Raw genomic sequence first — 25,393 nt, 5'->3', positions numbered from 1 at the left:
AATTTAGGATAGCTTCTGCCAACTGATTTTATTTGCATCTTTAGATATAAATGAAGCCATCTTGCTGGGGTCATTTCACCCCAGTATTCTTTCCTGCCATGGCAGGGGGTCGGACTAGATGGTCTGCTCAGTTCCCTTCCGACCCTAGAAACTATGAAACTATGAAGCAGAATTACTTGGATATGTTGCATAAAATATCCGAGTCAGTTTTAAGCCTAATCCTGTGAAACAGAGTTTAAACATGTTTTCTTAATGTCTTATTTAGTTTGGAGAGCTTGTGTAAATCCAGCAGGAATATTCCTGCTCATCTTTCTCCTTATCTCTTTCATGTTGAAGTCTTCTGGCAAACATACAGTAATAGCATTTTTAGCTTTTTAGCCAATAAACATTAAACAAACATATTGGAGCTTTTTCATTTGCCTAGCATTGCTTTCAGTACAGAAGGTAAGAGTGGCTTTTGAGAAGCATTTTGCTGCACAGATGGTATGGTGGCTGTTTCATCATGAATAGCAAGATGGTAAATATGTGCCAATTTCCTCTTTCAAAGGTGGGGAAGAGAAAGCAGTGTTTGGCAAGAAATTCAGGAATTTGTGAACTAGTTGATATGTTAGTTCTTGCACTGAATTTTGTAACTAGAAAGCTATTGCTGAACAACCATCAATAAAATACTGAGTAGGAATATGCTAAAAGTTCTAGCTAACTTCATATGGGGCATGTGTTAAGTGAGCTTCAATTGCAGAGGACTAGATATGGATTGACGACTGACTGAATTAGAAAACAGAATGTAAGAGATTTAAGGAAGCAGCTGAGAGTAAGAAAGCAGAGAAACAAAAACATATTTTTCTGGTGGCGATCAATGTCGTGATCCTTATCTCACAAGACAAGGGAAGTAAGATGGTATAAATTTCTCAAAAGCTAGGGAGTATAAAAAATAGAAGCTTAATCAGTTCACGTGTGCTCTGCTAGAGTTTTAAGGTCTAGAAACATGAGGCATTTACATCCTTGTAATTTACCTTGGCTTTCTAACCTGATGTTATTTATACCAGAATCTGGAGTAGACAGGTGAGCAGCTGATTCCAGGGTAGCTGTATGCAGTGGGTTAATATTATTGTGCCTTGCCACTGAGCATTGAAGAGAAGGAAGTACCTGGTTTTCTGTGAGCAAACTGCGTAGCTTATCCCAGGATAGTGCACACAGCATCTAAACCAGTTTAGCTTTATCTTTGCTTTTTTCTCAGGGCAGTTTTTCACCAGATTGAGGTAAGTTACATGAGGGTAGGGTTGTACGTCATATGCTTGTTCCACTTTTAGGCTGGTGTAAAGCTTATCGTGTGTCCAGACCTCAGTAGAAGAATAGCTTAAAATTTGAAAAATGAAAGTTGCATTTGAACTAGATAAGGGGGAAAACAATATTGAATGAAAAGTTAGCTACCCTGAAAGAAACAAAATCAAGTGAAGAACTGCAGCCTGCTCTGTGTATTGGAATGCATTGAAAAATATGGGAAAACCTCAAACCACTGAGATGAAAAAGGGTGAGTTAGATTCAAGAATTTTCACTTTGCTGGGGGTTTTTCTGGTAAGTTAGCAAATGCTGTTGATGGATTTGTACATGTGTTGAGCTTTAGTGACAATAGATTGAAGAGGCTGAGAGTAGTGGATGAAATAATCCTATGAATCTGGAAGTTTAGGGGAAAAATGCACCCAATTTAAGTAAGAAGAACTAAATAGTGTAATAGACCCTAAGGCAGGGGTGGGCAAAATGCAGCCCGTGAGCTGGATCTGGCCTACCAAGGGATTTTTGTCCAGCCCATGATGGGTCCCTTAGTCCTGCCTGGTCCAGGTGGGAGGTAGGCATCCTGAGCCATGACGTGAGCAGCTGGTTGCAGTGCCTCTGGACGCGCAGTGGGGCTGAAGTGGCTTGGTGGCTGGATGAGTTTCCTGGCAGCCCCAGTGGCAGCAATGCCTTAGCCAGCCCCACCTGCCCTTACTGTTCCTGAATGCAGCTCTCCACCTGCCCTCAGTCCCATCCCATTCACTTGGCCATGTGCCCTGCTCATGTAGGTCCTGGCTGGCTTCTGTGGAGATGCCAGGGCAGAGCCATGATCTGCTCCCTGCATGCCCAGCGGAACTGGTGCATATTGCAGGGACATACAAGAACAGATTGCAGTTCTGTCCTGGGCCCCGTCCCCATGATCCCAGCCCAACCCACCTGCCCTGCTGCCCACCTCTGGCCCCATCCCAGCCACACATGGAGCAGAGCCACTTAGGAGAGTTTTGGTAAGTTGCTTGTGGGGTGAGGGGGGGAAGAGTTGCTGATCTGGCTTGCACCTGCTCACCCAAAACTCCCTAAGCAGCCCTCCCACCCAAATACTTGCCCACCCCTCCTTTAAGATGATATTTGAAACTTTCATTACTGATTTTGCTCTATACCTTGAGAACTTCTGGCAAACTCTTGGGTCATAATCTTTCTCCCTTTTTTATGTCAAATGAGTTCCAAAATATAGTTTTGGTGCAGCAGGTGATGGTAGAAATGAAAGATTTCAGAAACACTGAAAGCATTGCCTGCCTGCCTTATGCATCTGCCTCAGGCTATTATTTGGCCATTTGTTGATCTTTTTGCAGCTGCTATGTCAGTATGACTATTCAACATTTTGTAGTAGAACCACCTATTTTAAGTCCATTTTATCTAAGGTGCGCATGTTTCCTTAACTGCTTCCAATGCAGGCTGCACCGATTACTTTTCTAAAGGAAACATTTCAAGGATGTAGCTATGTTACACTTTGCCATAACCCACTTTCATTCACACACAGTTTTGCTTGACAGATGTCATTAAACTACTGGCTTAAACTATGCTTCTGCTATACTTTAGATAAACGTTATCAACCAGATCTGGTTATCTGTGGTAATGCAAGAGCAGCATTAATACAGGGCCTCTTTGTTCTATTGAATCAGAAGTTAGCATTTTACTAGGTTAATCAGCAACTAACCAATAACTTTGCCCCTGTTCCAGTTGTAAGTTTTAATAATTGTTTTGTTGAATCAAATAACTTTTCTTGTTTGGTCAGGAGGGAGTTCGAAGTGCGTGAAAGTTAAATAATTTTTGTGTGTATTTTCTTCTCTGGAAGCCTTAAGGTGGCTGGAGGCAGCTTTTTTTGTGCTCGGTTTGCACTGCTATCAAAATGGTGAGCTTTATGAAGCTGAAAAGGATCATTTAGGTAGGGTATAGTGGTATCTAGTAAGAATTCTGTTTTCTCTGTTCCTCTGTGGTGCAAAGTTTTCTTCACTTTGGTCAGTTCACTACTCGGGTGTCAGGAAAGTGGGTGTCAACTCCATATATAGATTTCTTAATATTTTTGCTACAAAGTAGAGGTCCTATATGGGGGCAGCTGGGTAGAAGTGCTGACTTGTTATACAAGTAGGCTCTTAATCCAGAAAAGTACTTTTTCTTTCTCCATGAAATCCTATTAATCAAGATACTTCTTAAAATCACCATTTTTGTCACTTATCAGCATATTTTTCACATGTCAAAAAATAACTGAGTATGAATAATGCAGACTAGGTCCATCTGCCCCCAAAGCTGTAGCATGCTATACTAGGCATCATAAATGCACTCTGGCTGAGAGCAAAGTGAGATCCATGCCAGGCTCCCTTTAATGACCCAGGACATGGTGCTCAGGGGCAAATCATCTTCGTGGGTATTATGTGAGTCCATGAGCTTCTCAGTCCTGCTACCTTCTCCCCAGCATAAACCACTCCTGCATGCTACCAAACTTCATTATTCTTCTAGACTAACCTTTCTCACAGTTGAAGATTGTTGTAGCTGTACCTAATAGAACTTGGTTTTAGATTTTCCTTTTTAAAAAAATGGATAATTTATATATATAAACTGGTTTAAAATGTGAAGCATTTAACTTTTTTTTTTTTTTTGAAAATTCATATTTAGTTTGTGTAACTGCCAGAGAACAGTGATTCTGCCCCTTTTTCATATGCAGCATAATAACAGTTCTTAGTTATAAACGCTGCTAAATCTGCACTGGAGACTTCATTTTTACGCAGGATGTATTTCTCATTCATTGTACAAATTTTGTGGTGCTAAAGGATAGATTAGTTCATTGGGTGAATCTGTTTAGAGGAACACTGCATCATTTGCGCTAAGAGTTAGGACATATTTAGAAAACAAGGCAGGGGGGTGGGAAGAAAGGGAAATCTTAAGGTTCAGGTAGACATGTGCTTCACAGGAGATTTGTTCTCTCCCCGCCTTTACCATGTTCAGCACCATATGCGAAGAACAAGTTTCTTATGCCAGAAGTTTGACAGGTGGCCACAAGTTCTGTGCATCTCATTTTCTGGGTGCTTGGGTAAGGAAGGCACAGAGGTGACGGAAGCTGTAGAAATGTAGAAACTGATTCATGGTGTAACCTGCCAGTCAGAGAGTGCACTGGGGGTGAGGAGGATCAACTGGTGGTGATTGCTTGTAGAAAAGGGTGCAGACAGTTGCCTTCCTAAGTACAACCTTCATGAGGAAGTGCTACACAGTAGGGAAATCAGTTGCTGTTTATTGGGAAGCTATTGTAAGTAGATGACAAGGATGTTTGGAACTTTTCCATGAAATGTTGTTTATTTCTGCCCTTCTGCCATAACATTTAATAAAAATTAGTCTAACAAAATCAGACTTATCTATGGGCGCCAGCAAGTGCTCAAGTGACTAAAGAATTGCTTGACTGCCAGTACTTCTGGCATTGTGGCTTGAGAAATAAGTCCAAGGTTTGAAATCCAGTTGCTTTAAATTTGAATCTTAGCTCTGTCACCAGTTCATTGAATGACCTCGGGCTGTTTGTTTCAATTTTCCATTTGCAAAATGGAGATATCTTTCTTCCCTCATGAGACAGGAGTCCTTATTAATGCTTGTGTGAAGCCCTTAAATACTAGTGGGATTAGAACTCTATAAAAAGATCACAAGGAAATGAATAATTTTGTGTTTGTTGCAGGCTTTTAAACCTATATAGTAAATAAGACTTCAGTTATAAATGAGAATAAAATACTGAACACTAGCTTATTTTCTTGGCACTGATGAAACAGATGTCCTATAAAAATGGGATGTGATTGTGTTATAGTGTCATAGTGCATATGCATAAAGGGCAGAAATCAGGCAGCCTGAATTCAGACATATCTTAACTTTAAGTGCTTGACATTGCAACCTAAATGTGTTTAATATATTTATACTTCCATTTAAAATAAGGAAAGAAACTGAAAAATACAGGTTTAAAAAAGCCTGTCCTGATAATTGTATTAATTACTGTGTTAAAATGCCAGAATGTAGAGGCATGAGGGACACGTTTTATTTAATGCATCAATTCTGTCTCTGGGAATGGAGCAATTTGCTACTCTTATTTTTATATAGGACCGTTACCAGGTTTTACTGGGTCCCTTTAAAAACCTTACTGGGTTTTAAACATAGTGGAGTGCCTACACATGCGCTTTACTGACTAATTAGCTGCAGAGTAAAACATCACAGTCTACATATGCAATAGTATTAGGCTGCAGTAAACTAATTTACACCCCCATAAGATAGTACCATCGGGGACTACTATCTTGGGCCTGGGTAGTTTTATTGCAGTTAAATACATGTGTAGATGCTGACCATGGCACAAATTGCTCCCAGCCAGCAGGGGGCCAGACTTCTGCTTACGGCCTAGCGACACAGCTCTGCGTTTTCAGCATCCTCCTGTCCCAGCCAGTCCCTCTGCAGTCTGATGCTGTCACTTGGAGTGCGGGGCTGAGCATCCCTGGTATAACCTGCTCCATCCTGGCTCAAATTGATTTTTGTCTTGGGTGCACGTGTAGACACTATGCCTAGGAGTAATTTACTCTGGCCCAAACTGTTCCGGGGTTTATTACATCAAATTATTTACATGTGTAGGCGTGTCCAGCATAATCAGGGGAAACATTTTCAGTGCTGTAAGTGCACCATGACACAGGGAAATTACCTTCTTTTGACCTAGCATTAAACTTGGGATTTGTTTGTTTTAAAGATAATGTGTCAGAACCATGCAAAGTACTGGTGAACTTTATGAAAGACAGGGCTTAAATATAGCCATTTCTTATTTGGACCCCACACACTGTGCTCCACTCAAAAAGTAGTCTCAAGCCTACACAAACCCTGTCTGTCTCCATCCACTTACAAGAACTAACACTGTACTTACTATTGCACAAGAGAGAGACTGACCCAGTATTCTCTGAAGACATTGAGCATTATTTTCTCTCTAGAATACAATGAAATCATAACAGATGTGTATATATATCTAGTCTGAAATGCCTCCCTGGTTGTATCCTTCATTGCAGGTTATTGAGGTCTAGGCAGGAAATCCATGTTGTGGTTGGTATCCAGCTTTCTCACATGTTCCTTATTTGCAAGGTTTGTCCCTCTTTCTATCTGCTGGTTTGATGCTGCTTTCATCACAGCATAGGTTAAAAAATGGAGATCACTTTTTTTTACTGCTGTTTGGTTAACAAGAGGTGTTAGAGACTTCATCCAAAGGCTCAATCTTCAAGAACTCACTGTGGTGCTCCCTTCCCCTTTTCAGTATACAGCATGAGAAAATTGGAATTCCCTGCTTGGCTGTATATCTTTAACCAGATAAGCTTTATATAGGTCTCAGGTGCTTTTAAAATTCTCATTGTAGAATTAAAAAAAATCCTGTCTACAACTAAAAACAAAATCTTTTTTATATTCTTTCCAATATTTATAGTGGCAGTTCAGGTTAATAGCAGTCTTACATCACATACGCAATATCTACTGGTGAAGTTGACTTGCAACTCCAGTGTCAGCTTACCTTTCAGAGCTTTGGTTGAGTTTGTGGCATTAGTTGAGGGAAAAAAAACAACCTTCCCTCCACCCCCCTTCTTACTCTTAAATCTCTGCAAATTCCATCAAATGTGTTAACACACATTAATTTAGCAATTTTCAGGCTACTCTTCAAGTTGGTTTTTAGACATTTTTGCTTCTAAGTTTCTACTCTGTGTCTAAATATTTTCTTTCTTTTTTTTTTTAAGGAACATCCAATATAGTAACTCCTAAAAAGTAAAAAATACAACTGGAGCTAAGATACAGTAGTAAGGATACCAATAAAAGCAAAATGTCCTCTGTGTTCAGTGTGATTACTTTGTTGCATAGTATAGTTTCAAGTGTCTTCTGCATGAATTAACCAGTGGAGGTGGCTGGTTGTTGAACTCCAAGATTTGTATATCAGTTTCTTCAAAGGTCAGCTTTCATCCCTTCAGAGGTATGCTGGAATACCTGGAAAGGGTTCAACAGAAAGAATGAAACGGCTCTAAAGAGATGCTCTTGGTGTGAGAGAACATCAGTTATTTGTGTAAAATGGTTAAAGATCAATTAGTGATGTGTGCTAGGCGTTGGTGCTTTGATTCCCCTTCCTTGAGGAACGCCTTGGAAATCCCTCTCTGTTCTTCACGCCTCCAAGGCCCAGCGTTGTGGTTAGCAAGGTCAGATGTGTTTTTTCACTAGCTAGTCAATGCATTTATCTTCAGTTAGCCAAGAGAAATTTACCATGCCATGAGATAAGGCTCTCCCAGTTCCAGTGGGCTCAGAGCTGGAGACCCATATTCTGCTCTTCCTGGCAGCACATTGCACTTCCCCCCAGACCACGGGCAGACTTTTTTGTTGTATGATAGAAATAATCACTACTGCACCTAGTTGCAGTACATGCTTCATGTGCCAGAACTTGGCACTTGCCAATTTGATGTCAAGCTGTGTAGGCTGCATGAGCGGCTCCCATGAGTGTAGTGTCTAATCTTACTTAATGAAATAATAATGGTTACATTTAAAATAAAGGCATAACTTTGGGTATATAAAGTTTCCCTTTTCTTATCTGGAAACCTCTGACTTTATGCCCCTTAAAGTCTTTCTAAATTGTATTTAAGAGCTTGATTTTTATTTTTTAAATCTACTTATTTAAATTTTCAAAAATGCATCTTATAAAACTGGTTCACCACCAGGAACTTACCACCTTCTAATGCATGGTAAATTCTGGGTTGTGAAAGCAGTTGTGAAAATACACAGCAACTGCTCAAAAGCTACCACCTCCCTTGTTCCCCATCTCCACAGGATGAAGTATGGCAGTGGAGTGGAGGGGATGAAAAGGAAGCCTCAAGTATTACTTTAACCCATCCTGTCTGCCTTCTACAAATGGCCTATTTTTCTGCCCCTAATGGTTTCTGCCTAACAAATCGTGTTTCTTTTTTACAGCGTTATGATCCTGGACTTGTTGTGGTGATGGTAAACTTAGCAGTGGTAATTTTTTATTTTCAGACTGAATTACTCCTTTTGTCATCAGTGCACCAATATGTTAGGCTTACTTTCTCTGTTGTAGCCTTCATCCTTCTGCTTGGTCTTTCATTTTCCTTTCCTTTCCTTTCTTTATGCACACTTGTCTGATCCTTGTTCATTAAAGGGTATTGCTAAGAAGGGATGTTTCTGTTTGTGTTAGAACTGCCAAAAATCAGTTTAAACATAAAATCCTAATACTGTCCAAACTTGATTTTCTCGATATAATGGGCACTAGCACTTGCTACTGCATTTTATTAAATCAATAGATTTTGAAAACTTTGACTGCCTTAGAAGGCAAAAGTACTGATGCATCATTTGTATACAGGGGTTTACCAAGGTAATGAGTTTGCATATAAAGATCCTGATTGTTGGAAGAAATAAAACAAAATAAAAACTGAAAAACAACCACCACCCAAAAAAAATCTTTTAACACTTGTTCTCAATCATTCTTTGGGTTTACGTTTTACCAGTAAATCCCTGGCTGAGACGTTATGAAAGTGATACTGCACCTAGGAAGTCATTTTTATAACCTGTCTTTAATTTGGTCCTTTTGCTAAAAATTGCAGTCACTGCTTAATTATTATACCATTGGGCGTAAGAGAAACACAATTTTTAGGAAAAAGTTGCTAAAATACTCAAAAATTGGATTCCAAATGTTGTTTTAAATGAGGCCAAATGGCTCAATAAAAATATTATTTATGGACTCATAAAATGTGCCACCTAAACAGTCCTTGAGTATATGGTAAAAAAATTAAAAGAATAAAAATAGAAATGTACAACTAATAACAAACTATAAATGGACTTACCAGAAATGGAAATTTTGACATTCCCAGGTATTTTAATAATTAAAAATGTCCAGTTCTTCTGAAATCTTTAGGGTCTCCTTGTGGTCCTTGTGAGGTGTGAGAACCATGGATTATTACCTTTTGAAGCATCCAGAGAAAGTTATCTGTGGAACACAGAGCAAATTGATATAAATCCCGTGTTTTCCTGAGGTGACCTTAAAGCTGTAGTTTTTCTTTTGTGCATGTGGATTGAAATAGCGTCTTAGTTTGTGAAGATCTAAAATGATAGCTCTTTTAGCCCAAAGGTATAATATATATGTATTTGTGTGTATAACAAAACAATTGTTTACACCAACTCAAGAACAGTAATAAGGGAAGTAAACATTCTGTTTTTTTACTCAAGGTATGCATCGGATAAGGTAAGTACTCTTTTTCAGTGGGCTTACATCACAACAAACAGCGCAAGTTGTGATGTAAAAGGAAAAACAAAAAGCTGTGGTAGTAAAGTGCTTGTCTGCCCCATTTTGCTTTGTTTGGCTGGTTATGAGTGGATTAAAGATACGTTAAAAAAAATCTCCAGCATAGTTTGATTAGTTCAAAGTCAATTTTCTTCGCAACTAGTCCTTTTCACAGCTTACAGATTGCACAGTATGTGACAGAGCAGCTCTCAGTGGGAATATAAGAGCGCAAGATGCAATTAAGCACCTTTTCTGAAGATGTTTATTTTGTGATGACAGAATTTTAACCTGCACTGTCATCAATAATTTGTATGTAATATAAGATAAAAATCTTGGTGGGAGGGCATCCTAGCTGTCCACTAATGACTGTGCAGTAAAACATGTTAAGTACTAGTTTCATGCCGATGGGTGAAGAGATTCACAGTAATTTGTGGTCTAAAAGTAAAGGTGATGAGAGAGTTATATTTCAGTTACTTTTTTTAAAGACTTGGAAACATTAAACATTAACCATAATTTGCATAAGTGGTTAATGTTTACAGAACTGTCATAAGTATGGAAGGACTAATGGGCATATTTTACCTCAGGCAGTTTGAAGCTGAGAAGTATTGTGGATGTAAGCTGTGAGAATGGCTTGTGTTTGGTTCACTGTAGCTTTCTGGTCTCTGCACTCCAAGGCAAGATCTCTAACCACCCAAACCCAATGTGTAAAGTGAGCTGTAGCAATGGACTTGGCCTCTCACCTTCTCTGTGTGTTTCCATTACAGGCAGAACGGATCCCATCCCGATCGTCGTCAAGTATGATGTCATGGGCATGGGCCGTATGGAAATGGAGGTAAACAGATCCTGGTGCGAGTTCTAAAGAGCATTTCTGTAATTAACTTGGGGTTTTGGAATATAGTTAGGAAGCAAGTGTAAAAGTACGAACTTTGTACAATAAGCCGGAGAAAAACTTGGCGTTAAATCTATGCTGGGAAAAAGCTTTCTCCACAAAATACCCAGTAGCCATCTGTGGTTACCTGGTTTTATTATTTGTGTGTGTGTGTGTAGTTTGTGTAGTTTGTGTGGTTTTTGTTTTGATTTTGATATCTGGAGCCTGTCTAAATTTTTGCCTTTGAGAGCTGATTTCCATAAAATAGAGGTTAGCAACCCACAGCCTGTGCACCAGATCCAGCCTGTAAAGAGGCTAGATGCAACCTGGGAAGGCCTGACCTAGTTTAGGGTGGCACAGGGGATCAGGTGGTACAGAGCTGCACCAAGCTGCCTGTCCCCTCCACATCACCTTCCTTCACAGCCCTCTCCTCTCTCATGCCTGTCCTTACTTTTGCAGAAAGGCTCAATATCTGCTGTGAGGGTAGGCACAAGCAGCTTGATCTCTGGGGACATAGATTTGTGCCCTGCGGTAGGAGGCCAGGTCTGGCCTGCAGTGGCAAAGGGTTGTCAACCCGTGTCCTAAATAAAATTAAGGCAATTACTGGCAATGGAAATGTCTTCTGAGAGACAGCAGACAAAATAATGATTTTTTTTTGTGTGTAGTTTTCACTGAGAGGTGACAAAGCAAGGAAAGTTATGCTCAGTATTTAAAGATCCAATTCTGAAACCTCAGTTGAGCAAATGGTAATTTTTTGGCTATTTGGGTGAAACTGATTGTTTCGTATCTGTGCTCATTGACAAGCTTGATTATGCTGAAGATGCCACTGAACGGAGGCGTGTACTGGAGGTGGAAAAAGAAGACACTGAAGAGCTGAGGCAGAAGTACAAGGTACTTAAATGAACACCCTAACATCTTAGGTTTTGTGGGTGGATTGGAGGAGACATTGTTCTGGTAGGACAGAACAATCTGTTCATTTAATTACAGTAGTGATGATACCTATTAGGCTTTGGCTATGTGAAGAATTGTGCTTTGTTAATAACATTTTTCTGTAATGTGGAAGTAATGTTCTAGTGACTAAGATCCTCAGTTTATCACTAAAAAGCCACTGAATGGGCAGTAGCTACAAAAGCTTTCCAGCGCACTGCTCCCTACCAATATACCTCACTTCTGATCTGGAAGGACCATTTCTAGGGTAAACAAGATCTTCTTACTGTCAGCTCTAGGACTACTAACTGGGGCCTATACTGCTAGACCTGCCAAACAAAGGGGTAGTACAGAATCTAGTGGTGATATTAATGAAATGCATGTGTTGATGGGAGACTAAATTGGGCCTCTTTGTACTGTCATTAAATTCTGCCCATTTAAGACCTGATAGCTGTACTACAAAGCAAGATTTTTTTCCCCCTGTTTTATAAAAGCAGTTTGCAGAACCTGGTTTTTTTTTCACAAGTTAAAGATGTATTGTCTTCTGATTGGAAAAGTAGACCACCTTGTTGTTCCTGAATGTGCCACCAGGATGCATCTCTGAATTCAGCAGTAACCATTGAATTCCCCATTTTGTTGGGCCATGGTGGTGAACATGTCGTCTCTAGGGTACTGCGTTGCTTTGTATCCACATTTTTGCACACCAGCCAATTCTTTTGAACCTTAGTATGTCTTGGGAGAACCTGCTTATACACCCATCATGAATGTAGGACAAAAATGGAAAAAAAAAGAGCCTCCCCCCCAAAACAACAAAAAACAAAAACAAAAAACAGCCTGAAAAACCAGGAGCCTCTAGGATTAAGGCATCAGGTTTACCTAAAATGTGGTGCTTTAGGGAGGGATGGAATGGGAATTTAAACTGCATGACAGTTATATAATACTTACCATTCCATGAGTTAAATAAGTGGTGGAGAAGGCTTTTGTTTGTTAATCAGCAAGAGCTAAATTCTCTCTGTCTTACTGCTTTTCCTAATTAAATTATAACTTTGTGACTTGCTGTGATATTTGGCCTTTGTAAAATAAATGGTATACTTGGTTTTAAAAAAAAAGAGTATACAATTTAAGGGGATTTAACTGTGTCTGTTGGCATCTTTAAAAGTATGTTGTGTTCTTAAATGTACAGGTGCTGATTTTTTTTGTAAACAGGGCATTTTCTTATGCCCTATGGTCATGTTTGTTAGAATATATTGAAAGACATCCCATCTTTTCATTTCAGTATAGCATGCTATCTGATGCACTATCACACACTGGAAAAATAATTTGGCTTTTAATTATGACATTAGCTGTTCTGAAGTGTGTGATTTTTTCTTGGTATTGTATTTTTTTCCTACAACCTGTGATGCCAAAGCTCCACAGGCAGCAACAGCTGTAGGCTACAATTTACTTCATTTCAGATTGGTGGGCAGGAAGCCCTTCTGCTATTTTGTGAATTGTGTAACAATGCTGTCTTGTATCCTGCATTGCAGCTTTTAGCAGAGTTCTTGGTGAGAGTTTTTACTGTTATCTTTTCAAGTACACATTGAATGTGTATTGCTTTTGTAACCGTTACATTTTTTTTTCTGCTAGCATTCAAAGTGCATTCTTTAAAGAACTGTATCGAGTACTGGCAGCTTCTTCCAGCACACATTTATTTTTATTAGCAAGCTTTATCACTAGGCTATTGCATTTTTTGTATTAATCTGTGAAAACCTCCCCAAGCATAATCATTTTGTTGCTCTGCAGCAGTGGTGTTCAGTCTTTTGGCAGCATGGGGCCTGTCCACAGAATCTGGCTCTACACCATGTTGTTCTGCTTTCTGCTGCCCTGTGCTGTCAGTCGATCAGGCAAGGCCACACTGTCCAGCTCATGGGGCTCCTGCCAGTCCAGAAATCTGGCAGCAGGGTAGCAGCTGTTAGCTCCCATTGCTCCCCCACTGTGAAATTCTAAGGCCCGTGGGGAGCCCTGTGGACCAGGGGTTGAGCACTCCAGCTCTAGAGCAAGCTATTTGCCTGGTTTCAGAAGTATTTGATAGCACGTGAACCAGAAGTGAAGCAAGAAATGATATTTAATTTTATTCCCTTGTGTAGACTGTGATTCTTCAAATAGCCCTGTTTATACTGGTTAGCCACAGGATGCATTTTAACCATTTTTTTTCAGAAAAAGGACTTCCATGTCTATTGTTCTCCAAATCCCCTGTTTTGCTTTCTTTTTTCTAATATCTTCCTAGAGAGCACTTCATAATAAAACCTTTCAATACATTTTTCATACCAGGGATCTTGGGTATCAAGTATATTTGAAACTAGGACTTGGAATATTTTTTTACTTGCATCTGGAGAGGGGAGTTATTTTAATGAGGATTTTTCATGAGTGTTCTAAAAATGTTTTAACTACTTGTGCTATAGTGACTTGTCAAGTTTTAGTGCTAACTTTTAACATGGTTTAAAAAAATTCATATACAATGTGATTCAAGACTTTTAATGCTCAGGCTGTGTGAAGTGGCAAGTATTCAATTCGGCTTCAGATTCAGCAGATTCGGAGGGACAGTGATTCAATTTGGCAATTCAACTCACTGTCCCGATTCAATTCGGCCAATTCGGATTCGGAGATTCGGCCGCCAAATTGGGCTGAATCTCCCCTGAATCAAACAGGCAGCAGCGGCATTGGGGGTGTGGCAGCAGCAATCAGGGCCCTACCCTCTGCCTGTTCCTCCAACCCCCCATGGCTGCCCTGCCCAGCCCCAGCCCCAGCATCCTGGTACTTTTTTTTTTTTAAAACACCCTGTACTCACTGGCTACAGCAGCAGCAACTGGGGCCTCTGGTGGGGTATGGCAGAGTCTACCAGCGCAGCATGGGGCAGCAGAGATCACCCCCCTACCCTCTGCCTGGCACCCACGCAGCAGCTGTCATGTTGCAAGGGTGCAGTGTGGGGCGTGGCAGGGCATCACAAGGCTCCATGTGCTGTTCGGGAGCTGGGGCCACTTGGACTGAGTGCTGCCAGTCTCTGGTTGACTGATGGAGCCACCCCAGCTCCAGGACAGTATGCAGTGCTCTGCTGAACCACACTGCACCCCCATGATGTGACAGCTGCTGTGCGGGCGCCAGGCTGGGACAGGGGGTAGGGGAATCACTGCACTTTGCAGGGGGGCTCTGCCACAAGCTCCCAAAGGCCCTAGTTGCTGCTGCTGCAGCCAGTGAGTGTGGGGCTTTTTGGGGGGGCGGGAGAGGGGGTTTGGTTTTTGGCAGCCATGGGGGTGGTGCTGGGGGAGCCAGTGGGGGCTGTGGCTGGGCGGGGGTCCCCCCATGGTCCCCTTCTCCAGCAACCCCCTACTTAGCGGCACAGAGTCCAGGTCCAGCTCCATGCTGCAGCAAGCAGGGACCACCTGAATCAATTCAGAGGCTTCCAATTCAATTCGGACCTTTCAATGGGTCTCTTGGTTCGGATTTAGAGATTTGGCCCCTGAATCGGGCTGAATCTCTTCTGAATCGAATCTGCTACTGAAGCTTCACACAGCCTTATTTAATACCTTTTGGGCAAAATTGTAAGAAGACTGTTTGGAAATAATTTTGTATCCATTTTTTACTGTTTAAAAATCTCATTTTTTTGGAACTGTTTGCATATCTTAATTTTGATTGTAAAGGCTGCTTCTGTAGTGGAGTTGTATCTTGAATTGGAAGCTGCAAGTTTCTTTTTAAACTCTTTAACTTTTTTCTGGTATTGCTTTTAAGCTATTGCAGTGCTTTTTTCATTCTTCATAGTGTTCTATGGTTTGTTTTACTCCATTTCTGAGTAAACCCAGTAAATAAACATGCCAGGTCTGCTGTTGGCATTGTGCTTTATATTATAATTGTGGGGAAACTTATTTTGTGGGAGAACTTGCATGCTTATCCTAAAGGGCAGAACTATGTAATCTTTCTGGGTTTTGATATTGATATATTTTGACGAATGAAAAGTTTTGTAGTCCTTTGTCTTAAGTGTCATGGTCTTTTGGTCCTTTTTTGTCCTTTTGGTCCTTTTTATTGGTTCTAGAAACAGATCCACCTCAGGAGTGCACTTCACAACAACAGTTAATTGCTCTGGTTAATTATTGAGCGATTTGTCCTAATCGATGTATACTGAGAAAACTGCCTTGTAGGCTATGTCTAGCAGCCACTGACCAGAGCAGCATGGGTTCCACTCCAGGTTATACAGATTGGCCCACTAGATCAGTCGGATAAAGTAGAATCTACCTTGTGAGAGAACAGGATCTGATGCAATGAAACCCAAAGCCTTTTGGCACTACTACTACCCACAAAATAAGCATTCCTTTGCAATTGGAAGAGAGAGGAAAGTGGATAACTTACAATTCAACAACCCTAAAAATAACCACCTCTTGAAGATTAAATTTCTGTTCATTTAATTATAGATTGATGTTTCAAGAGAGAGTATGTGCATGCAATCTCTATTTTTTTTAAAAACCCTTTTTAACTATATTTGCTAAATATTAATGTATTTCTAGTACAACCATATGATTTCAGCAAAACTTTTATTTGCTTTAACTAAACCTACTCTAGGCACTTCATTCCTGGTATAATTTCATTGAATTCAGTCAAATTACACCTGTGTTGAGTTTGTTCTAGCATTACTATGTTAAACTTTTTCAGATGTGTGCATCCTTATTGAATTGCATATTAGTTAAGAGCGAATAGAAAGGCACCTGATATTGCTCAACAGAGGGAATAGTCTCACTTACCAATAAAGTATTCTGTTTTTGGAACAGTGGCTTTCAACCTGTGGTCCATGGATGCCTGGGGTTCCACAAGCTGTGTGTAAGGTTGAAAACCAGTCTTCTAGGAGCTGAGAGAAGGATTTTTCTCTTTGGGTTGTTTTGGTTTTAGTCTTAAATGAAATAACAGGTGTTAGGTTTTCTTTTGTTTTACGTTTGTATTTTATTTTAAGGAATTTCATAGATTTCATAGACATTAGGGCTGGAAGGGACCTCGGGAGATCATCGAGTCCAGCCCCCTGCCCAAAGGGCAGGAAGTCAGCTGGGGTCATAGGATCCCAGCAAGATAAGCATCCAATTTACTCTTGAAGGTGTTCAATGTAGGTGCTTGGAAATTGAGCTGCTTTTCACACGAGTTCAGACCATATATTACACACTTCATTTGTAGGCAAAAGATGGCTTACTAAGTTTTTTAACCTGTTTCCAGTTATAGACCTCCTTGATGGAGGAGCAGTTCTGTATGGTGGTGACCACGTGGCTGTTTTATAAAGTAAGGCAAACCTTAATTGTTAAAATCACTGGGTTATTTTTTAATAAAGAACATATAAAGGCCAGACTGAAAAACAAGTTGCTCAGGTCCTCACAGCACTAACATGTCCTGTAAATTTGTAGGAGTGTGTATTCTAATAAATTGCTCTAAAACAATATTCACAGTTTTAACTAGTAATATATTAATTTTTGCTTATGAAGATTTTTTTTCTAGTGGAATTGTTCATCTTCATACTTGCTTTACAAAAGATTTAATGGAATTGATTCCTGTTAATGTTGCAGGATTATGTCGACAAAGAAAAGGCAATTGCCAAGGCCCTGGAAGATCTCAGAGCAAACTTTTACTGTGAACTGTGCGACAAGCAGTATCAAAAGCATCAAGAGTTTGACAACCATATAAACTCTTATGACCATGCCCATAAACAGGTAAACAATTGTTGACCACCCTGATTAATACTTTTATAAGCTCATTGCATTGCTCTTGTGTTTGAATTTCCTTATTTTACTTTATTTTCTTCGTATTCCCAGGAATAGCTTCTTGATGTCATTGCTTGTAATTTGGTCCACTTTCAACAACGAAATAGTTGCTGAAAGAAATAAAACTATTGGTATCGAGAGTGAAGCTTAATCTTGAACATGGATAGTGTCCTTAGATTGGAAAGGAGAGTAGATTGCTTTGGGTACGTCTTGTATTGATTCATTCATGTTTTGGAAAAAATAATGGAACTCCAAAGACCAAGTGATAGATAGAACTTGCATGTAAGGCCTAATTATTTTGGCCTCTATGTGCTAGACTGAAAACGAATTATGGAATTGAGAAATCATGATGAGTTTTGTCAAAAAGAATGGCCAGTACAAAAGGAAAAGGAGATTAGAAATAATCTCCAAATGTTGCAACTCCAGTGAATTGGCACGCTCTAAATTTTTCCATGTTGAAATGGATTTAGCTTCAAAGTGAGAATGTATTAAGATATCTACAGGCAACTCAAACTATGTATTTATTACTAAAATTCAGATCTCGGGCTTAAGCTCATCAAATATTTGAATTAATGAGATTTAAGCATTAGATAACTGTCTATTTGAATATGTCTGTAAATATCATTCCCCAGAAGGAAGGGTTTCTGGTTGTCTTCTGCAGTCTCATGCTATGTGCAGGAGACCAGTGGTGTTGACTGGGAGCTGTGTTGTGGCTTACTGAATTGTGTTAAATAGCAAGGAAGCAACAAACAGTTTTAAGCAAGCATACTGCATCAAAATTTAATTTGTTCACATGTTTAGCTGTTAGATTTGGTATTTTGTAGAACCAAAATCCAATATGCTGCTTAAAAGTAACGAAGTCTTAATAACATGAGACCTCATGACAACACTCTGTTCTTCTCTGAAAATTGTGGTGAACTTAGGTTTTCAGGTTAGCAAGTAAGTATTAGTGAATTACTGGATTGCATTTCAGAAAACTATACAGGATATTTTGACTGGGTGGCTGGAAACATTCAAAAGTTGCTGATAGATGGAGTTAATTTACTTCCTTATCCATCAGCTTGGCTTAAATTTGAATGCATGATGCCTCATTACAGCAATTTGAAGGATTTCTCTGGTGCCATATCTTTCAGTGTGGGATGCTGTGTTATCAGCTGCTAATGTAGACCAACAATTAACATGAGCAAAATCTGAAGGAGACTGACTGGATTGATGAGTAGTAGTTCAGCTGGTACCTAGAGATGCTTATAAAGAACAGTCTTGATAGGCAGAGAGTTCTTGTTGGTGAAGGAATCAACCACCTCTAGAGTTCAGGAACAGGATACCGAAGAAGCCTGTTTCTGCAGTTGTTAAAAACTGCATAGTGTTCTCATTGGTACCAAGACTTTATCTGTAATACTTACAAAGTATTAGTCATCGGAATAAATTTTATATGATTGGATAACCTGCAACTGTTAAACTTTAAACGGGCCCCGGGGATTAATAGACTACAGATTTGTTTATGGTAAATTATCCAATAAGCCATCCATGAATTCCATCCATGCATAAGTCTGGGGAGAAATAGTTAAGCTTCTAGGAAAGTTGGCCTGTTCAGGTTATGTGGTATTAAGGCACACATTGCTGTGCAAGAAGAACTGGGTTTAGCAGTAAATTTGACATGACTCGAGGAATAAGTAAAATAAGTTGCATAGAGATAATTACCTAAGCCTGTTCCGTTGCCTTTAGTAACTGCGACAGAAGGTAGGGTCATTTTGGTTAATATATGATTTAAGTTGGAGGTAGCTTTGAAAAATGTTGGGTTTTTTTAACTGTATGATGAAAATAAAGATTTTGTACAATCATATTTGGCTGGTCAAGGAAGCAAAATGATGTGAAGAAAAGAAAAACAAATATTCTTGAATTCTAATACAAATAGTTGTCCTAATTAGTTTGAAAGGATTACTGGCATATTAAAGTAAACGAAAGGCAAGTTGTTCTGCATAAACTTTAATTTCAGTTGGATTTTTGTGGTGTGTATATACATATATACTATAATAAATAAAAAGAAGTTTCTTGTCTTCTGGAATACTTTTTCCTCAGTTGTGCACAGTTTCTTTAAGGAAAAGGCATTGCTGTTAGATAACTTTAAAAAAAAAATGAAGGTAGATGAGAGAGAACCTTTTTAGAACTGGGGTTAATGGGGAGGGGGTTGTTTATTTTTGGGGTTTTTTTTCTGATTTTCCAGAGCAGAGTTTCCAATAAGAAAAGAGAAGTCTTCAGGGGAAATTTTGATTCTGTTTCAGTTAGGGTGAATTGCCTTGTGCCTGTAGTCAGAATGGATTGGGGACAGCCTAAATATACTTTTAGGCTGGTTTCGTAAGCCTTCCTTGCTCTATCATTTTCTTTCTTGATTAAAACTTTAAAGTGTAAACTGAATGTATATTTTCCATTGTTCTTATTATTAGAAAGACATGATTTCACAATATCTTTAATGATAAATATGCAAAGTTGTTGCTTTTTCTTGGAATTTGGTGTGCTTGGCAACATCTGGCAGTGGTGATGTTTTAGGTGCAAGGGAGAGATTCCTAAGACAGCAATGGCTTTAGCTTTACTTTTTTCTCTAGTGTATTATTTGCCAACATTCTGTTTCTGTTAGGGTGCTTCTTGCTTTTAAACGTTTTAGTTGCAACACCCAAAAAAGTGCAGTTTGGTCAAAGTTCTTAAATTGCTCAGTGGGCATTAGTATGTCCCTGTTAAATAGATCTTCCATTCCCAAATCCCTTTCTGCTCCCAAGTTATAAAGACACTATCTTGTATTCCAGGAAGGAACTCGGGATTATTGCGAATCAGGGACAATAGGTAAGTGTATTGATCCCTACCCAATAAGTTTTGGACCCCATCACCAACCCATCAACATTAAAACTATAAAGGGGAAGGTTTTGGTCTGTCCTAGTTATACCAGTTTGCTAATAGGGTTAGAAATGAGTTATCCAAAGGAACAACCAGTTGCAGTACCCTAAGAATCCTCCCTATCCAGAAATGGCAATTCTCTTTTCATTGTGCATTTTTAAGTTGTGGAATACATTTCCCTGTTATTGCTATGCCCTATTTGCCAGTTTAACTTCCTGTGTTTAAATCAAGATGTTTGGGAGGTAACATTCTAAAAGTACTGACATGTTGTCCTTTAAAAGTATCCTTTATGTATTTGTGAATATTTTATCCTTTATTTATAAAAGGACTTCTCCATCTTTAGAATGGTAAATTCCATCAGGGAAAAACCTTGAGAAGATGAATGGCTGTCTTTTTTTTTTTTGTACAGATAACAAAGGGAAAATGACTCTGTTAAGTCTCTTTGACTACATTTATAGAGCAGGTTAAAAGGGCCATTGCCATAGATAGTATTATTTTACAATTTTTCCTGAAAAAGCTAATGACTTTTTAAAGGCATTTTAAATTTTTTTTTCTTTTAATGAACTTTTGAGTTCAGCAATCAGAAGTAAATCATAGCCTGTGAATTGTCCCAGCTCTAGAGCTGTAAAAATTGACAGCCTTTAATAAAAGGTTCATATATAACAAGTTGCGCGCGCGTGTGTGTGTGTGTGTGTGTGTAGTACTGCATATATATGTGTGTGTGTGTGTGTGTGTGTGTGTGTGTGTGTGTGTGTGTGTAAAAAATAAAAATACACAGGAAGATGTGGATGGCAAGCTAATATCAACTTAAATACAGGAGATGAATTACAGTTCATCTCTTTTAACCCAAATGTGCTGGTATGTAGGAAGCTCATTGAAGGTCTCATTTTATAGGATTGAAAAATGTGTACCTTTCTTTATGGTATTACGTCAGATGCCTTTGAGTTAAGCCTTTCTTATTTGGGTTATTGAGATGGTACACAACTTCCTAGCTTATGGTATAAGTTAGTTTATATTTAGAAAGAAAAATGAATGAAGTTTGCCTTCGCAGAGTCTTAGTCCATTAAGTTATTCAGTACTGAAAACCATCAAAGTTGGACTGGGATTCTCTGTCGTCTGAACTGTGTATGAGTATTGCTTCAGCTTTCGAAAACTCTTGAACTTAATATCTCTTTAAACCTTCCTCTTACTGACTTCCTCCAAGAGCTTTTAAGAATTCTTTAACAGGGTGAAACTGGTTTCCTTATCTTTCATAGTTTTACCCACTATTTGGTTTTTTCATCTCTAGCCTGCTTTCTGACAGGAAAAAACAATTACTGTGTCTTTTGCTAAGCAAATTTGTTAACCTAGGAATATATATAGTACATATTTGAATTAACATGAGGACTTGATGCAAACTACTAAAAGAATCTGAAGATGCGTATGAAATGGTTTTTGATGTAGTCTCCCCTTTTTTCCTTTTATATACTCATAGCATTTTGAAAATATAAATATTTATTCAAACATTGTTTTCTTTGTTTTAATTTGAATCAGCGATGTTCCCCATGCGCTTTGGTCTTGCATATTCTTTTTTGTCTTTTTTCTTTTTCAAGTTAAAAGAATTTAAAGTGAAGTGCTGTGGAAGTCTTTCTTTGAGCTGATATCTTGTTCTTTGTTTCCATTAGCCAGTATTTTGTTCTTCATTTCTATTGCTGGGAGAGTATGCATTCATGTGTTTGCGCAGTTTTCTTGTGCTTACGTTGGCAGTGACTCCCGTGATAATTTCAATAACCTGAAATAAATCATGCATGGATCTTGATATTGGAGGGGGAAAAAGTGCATTTGTGTTCTTCAGATTGTACCTGCCTTCATGCAGGTCTCAATACAGAAGATTTTATGCAGTGAGCATCTTGCAGATGCTTCATGTTTTAAAGTAGGTACTTTGGCAGCACTGGTGGACAAGGCTTGAAAGTTTGCTCTTAGAATGAAAATACTGACTTGGAAAGGAGCAAAATGTCAGGATGTTTGATTTCCTTTTTCTTTTTAAAAAGCTAACCTTACATGAGTTCAGTGCAGAGATACTCTTTCCCCTGTGTCTCTGGATTTATGCTGACTATAAAATGGGGAAGTTTTTTGGCACTGTGGAAGCCCCCAGTGCTGCAGAAATATGACTGAACAACAGATGTGGTCTGTGCCTGGATTTTATTCTGTGCTAATGTGTACCTTCTTTAATGAAAGGGGGTAACTTTCACAAATGGAAACCATGGAGTGAGATATCAAGGGAGAGTTGAAGATGAAGCCAAACTCTTATTTCATGCTACCAGTGTTGAAGTCCATACTTCAGGTGCACACAGGAAGAAACCTGATAATGAGAATAAAATAAGTACAGTGAGATTAATCTTTTGTATGGAATGACATGCAGCTATCTAAATACAAGGACAAAGAATGGCACTCAGACAAGATTGTGCTGCATTACACAAGCTCATGGGCGTGAACTAATGAGGATACATGTAAAAAAAAAGTTCAGGAAACTGGTATCAGCAGTCAGCTAATAAAAAGTACATTATAATTTTATTTAATAGCAGTTGGCAGAGAGATTTGAAAACAATAGCTTGGGAGGAGTGGCACTTTCGTGGGACCACGCTATTACATGAAATGCTTTCTATTTTAAGTGAATCTACAGGCTTCAGTGCCTCCTACATAAGTGTTATCTGGCCCTCCCTTCTGAAGACGCAACTTGCTGTGAAGGAATCAGACTTCCTGTTCTAGAGCAGTACAATTGAAAAGCCTCTTTTTTCTTCTGTACAATAGATTGATGACATGTCCATTTCTTCTACTGGCATTTAGTATTACCTGAATGGGGTTTGATTATTGAAATTGCACCAGCTCATCAACAGAAGATGAGTTGACGAATTCATTTAGGCATATTTTTTTAAAAGGTCACTTTAGATTTCAGTTCAATCTTTCTCTCTAATTGCTTGTATTTCGTATCTAGAAACTAGCTCTCTCGCCCAGACGTGATCTCATCAACATCTTCAGGGACCTGAGTCGCATGAAACTACTTTGGCTCACTGTTCAGCTTCTCCTTCAAACACACGTTAAGCACAGGTCCTCAGCAGACTCAGCACATTGTTCTGATTCAACTCTTTGGTTTCTAATGAAATAACTACCAGATGAAATAGTGTAAACAGGACTTCAGCCTGGGATATCTTGGTTATTTAGTGGATCAGACCTCTGTTTTTATTGGCTCTTCTTTAAAAATACACCACTGGCTGGTGATTTTTTTTTTTTTCCATTCCCCTTTTCTCCCCCACCCCTTTGCACATCTGGAACAGTGAGATAGATCTTCAGAGGCTAGTTTGTAGGATAAATTTTAACTTTGAAGGCATACAGTCTGTTTTAGCTGGTTTGAAGTCTGTAAACATATTTATAAGGATTGCAGGTTGCTTTGAATGCCAGGTTCTTGTATCCACTGTACCCCTGTACCTGCACAAAATCACAAGACAATCCTTTAACAAACGTCAGTCTCTGTAATTACTATAATAGCTCTAGGAAACTTTTTCTGTGAGGATCTCATCTTGGCCTATTGAAATATTTGGGAGTTTTGCTTCTGACTTCTATTGGCATCAGATTAAGATCTAAAATGTTCCTGTACATCCAAGATGAGATTGACTATGGACAATGCCAATACCAACCTAGTGAGATAAAGCATTTGAGTATGGTATGCTCTCCTCAACAGTCCAAGTGCTTTATGCTTATTTGGGTGAAGTGCATAAATTTTGGCAGATTAATTTCAAGGCCGAGCAATCTGAGTTCCTTAATTGGGCAGTCTGTGTAGTTTTGTAAAACTTGCCTGTTGATCTAAGCATTCCTTCAGTTTGGTTAATAAAATGATAGAATAATGCTCTTTGGTTTTTGGGGTAACATTCATTCTACAGAAATTTTAGATGCAACTTTTCAGCATAATACAGACATTTAAATATCTTTCTGTAGCAGCTGATGCCTAGAGTGTCTTAAAATGAGCTAGACAGGGTTATCTGGGTGAATCTGATATCTTTTATTAAATCAATTCACACAAAGAACCTTGTCTGCCTTTGTCTTTAGACCAACACTGCTACAACCTACACCCCTGTTGAAATGAGCCAAGCTGGTATGCTGTCTTCATGGATTCCTGTTGGTTTAGGCCTTTACCTTTTTGGAGATCCTAATCTTGCATATTTGGTTTATTAGTACTATAATTCCATAGGTTGGTCATCCATTCTACCATTTTCATGTGCTACTTAACTCAGGTCTGAACTGCAAAAGGAATGGAATATGTTATTTTCATAGTAGGATGTTAGCATCTGTACAAAATTCTCCATTAGTTATTCTGAGCTCTCAAGCTTTCTGTAAATAAGGACTTCTGGATCTTGTTCCTATAGTATTTTCTTTTGCAAGACTACTTATGTGCAACTTTTTAACAGTTCAGCCAGGCTTCCTGTGAGGTGGTCACTGTCAAATTACTTTTCCTTGGGGAAAAAAAATCTTTTATTTATTCATGGTTATATTAATGCAGCCAGCAATACCAAACCAAATATTCCTGATTTTACTTTGCCTTTGTTATAGTCCCAAAGAGTGGTGGTGTGGTGCCTTTGTGGAAGAGTTTAAATGTTGCATCCATCCATGCTTCTGCTGATAAGGGTAAAAGGGAGTGTTTATAGAGATGCAGAATTACTTCGGAGGTTAATGTGAGGGTTATGTTAGTGTTAAAGGAAGTATGCCACATATCTTTTTAAGGTTCTATTTACACGTCATAGTGATTAAGAATGTGTTGTAAGTAATGTCCCTTTGCCCCAATATGTAGGATTTCTCACCAAATAAGAATAGTCAACAGCGGGTGTGTGTATGAGAGACACATAATGCACAGTAGACTAATTCTACTGGACATTAGCACATCATGACAAAAGCCGTGCTGATGTGCAGTAGAATTAGTCTACTGCACAGTGTCGCAAAAAGACTGTGTGCCTTTGCTTCTGTGCAGTATCTCATATTAGAGGTACTAAACTTAATGCTTAGTATCAAAGGTGCATTAATGCATGTGTAGATGCACCCAGTAGTAGTTCTTACATTGATAGTTTGGAATAAGTTGCAGTGATAGAGCGTTACTTAAAATTTATGGAAAGATTTTTTCCATTAAATTGGGAGATACGTTTTTAGGGCATTGTTCATTGTTAGAAAACAGTGTTTAGTGACAGCTGTTTAACTAACCAACAGGAGAAAGCCCAACTCAGGTAATTATTGCCTCACTTTACATATTCTGCAGTGCGCAGTAATATCAGAAGTGGTGTCAAAAGGCTGATGGGTCAGGGTTTAAGAAAGCATTTTTCATTGTGG

The 25,393-nt window shown here is 38.9% G+C and overlaps 1 protein-coding gene across 2 annotated transcripts in view; it reads left to right on the top strand.

Moving 5' to 3' along the window:
* GPATCH8 (G-patch domain containing 8) overlaps positions 1-25,393 on the top strand; it is a 71,146-nt gene that overhangs the window by 36,617 nt on the left and 9,136 nt on the right. For both annotated transcript variants that reach the window (XM_090044287.1, XM_090044288.1), the window contains 3 exons: positions 10,354-10,421; positions 11,262-11,348; positions 16,958-17,101. In XM_090044287.1, coding sequence (XP_089900413.1) covers positions 10,354-10,421; positions 11,262-11,348; positions 16,958-17,101 — 299 coding nt within the window. The remainder of the gene's footprint in view (positions 1-10,353; positions 10,422-11,261; positions 11,349-16,957; positions 17,102-25,393) is intronic.

The sequence above is a fragment of the Crocodylus siamensis genome, chromosome 4 (genome assembly GCF_052110815.1).
Source record: "Crocodylus siamensis isolate JL-2025a chromosome 4, ASM5211081v1, whole genome shotgun sequence".
NCBI lineage: Eukaryota > Metazoa > Chordata > Crocodylia > Crocodylidae > Crocodylus > Crocodylus siamensis.
The sequence above is the reverse complement of the archived record's forward strand: the minus strand, read 5'-3'. Positions and strand labels throughout refer to the sequence as shown.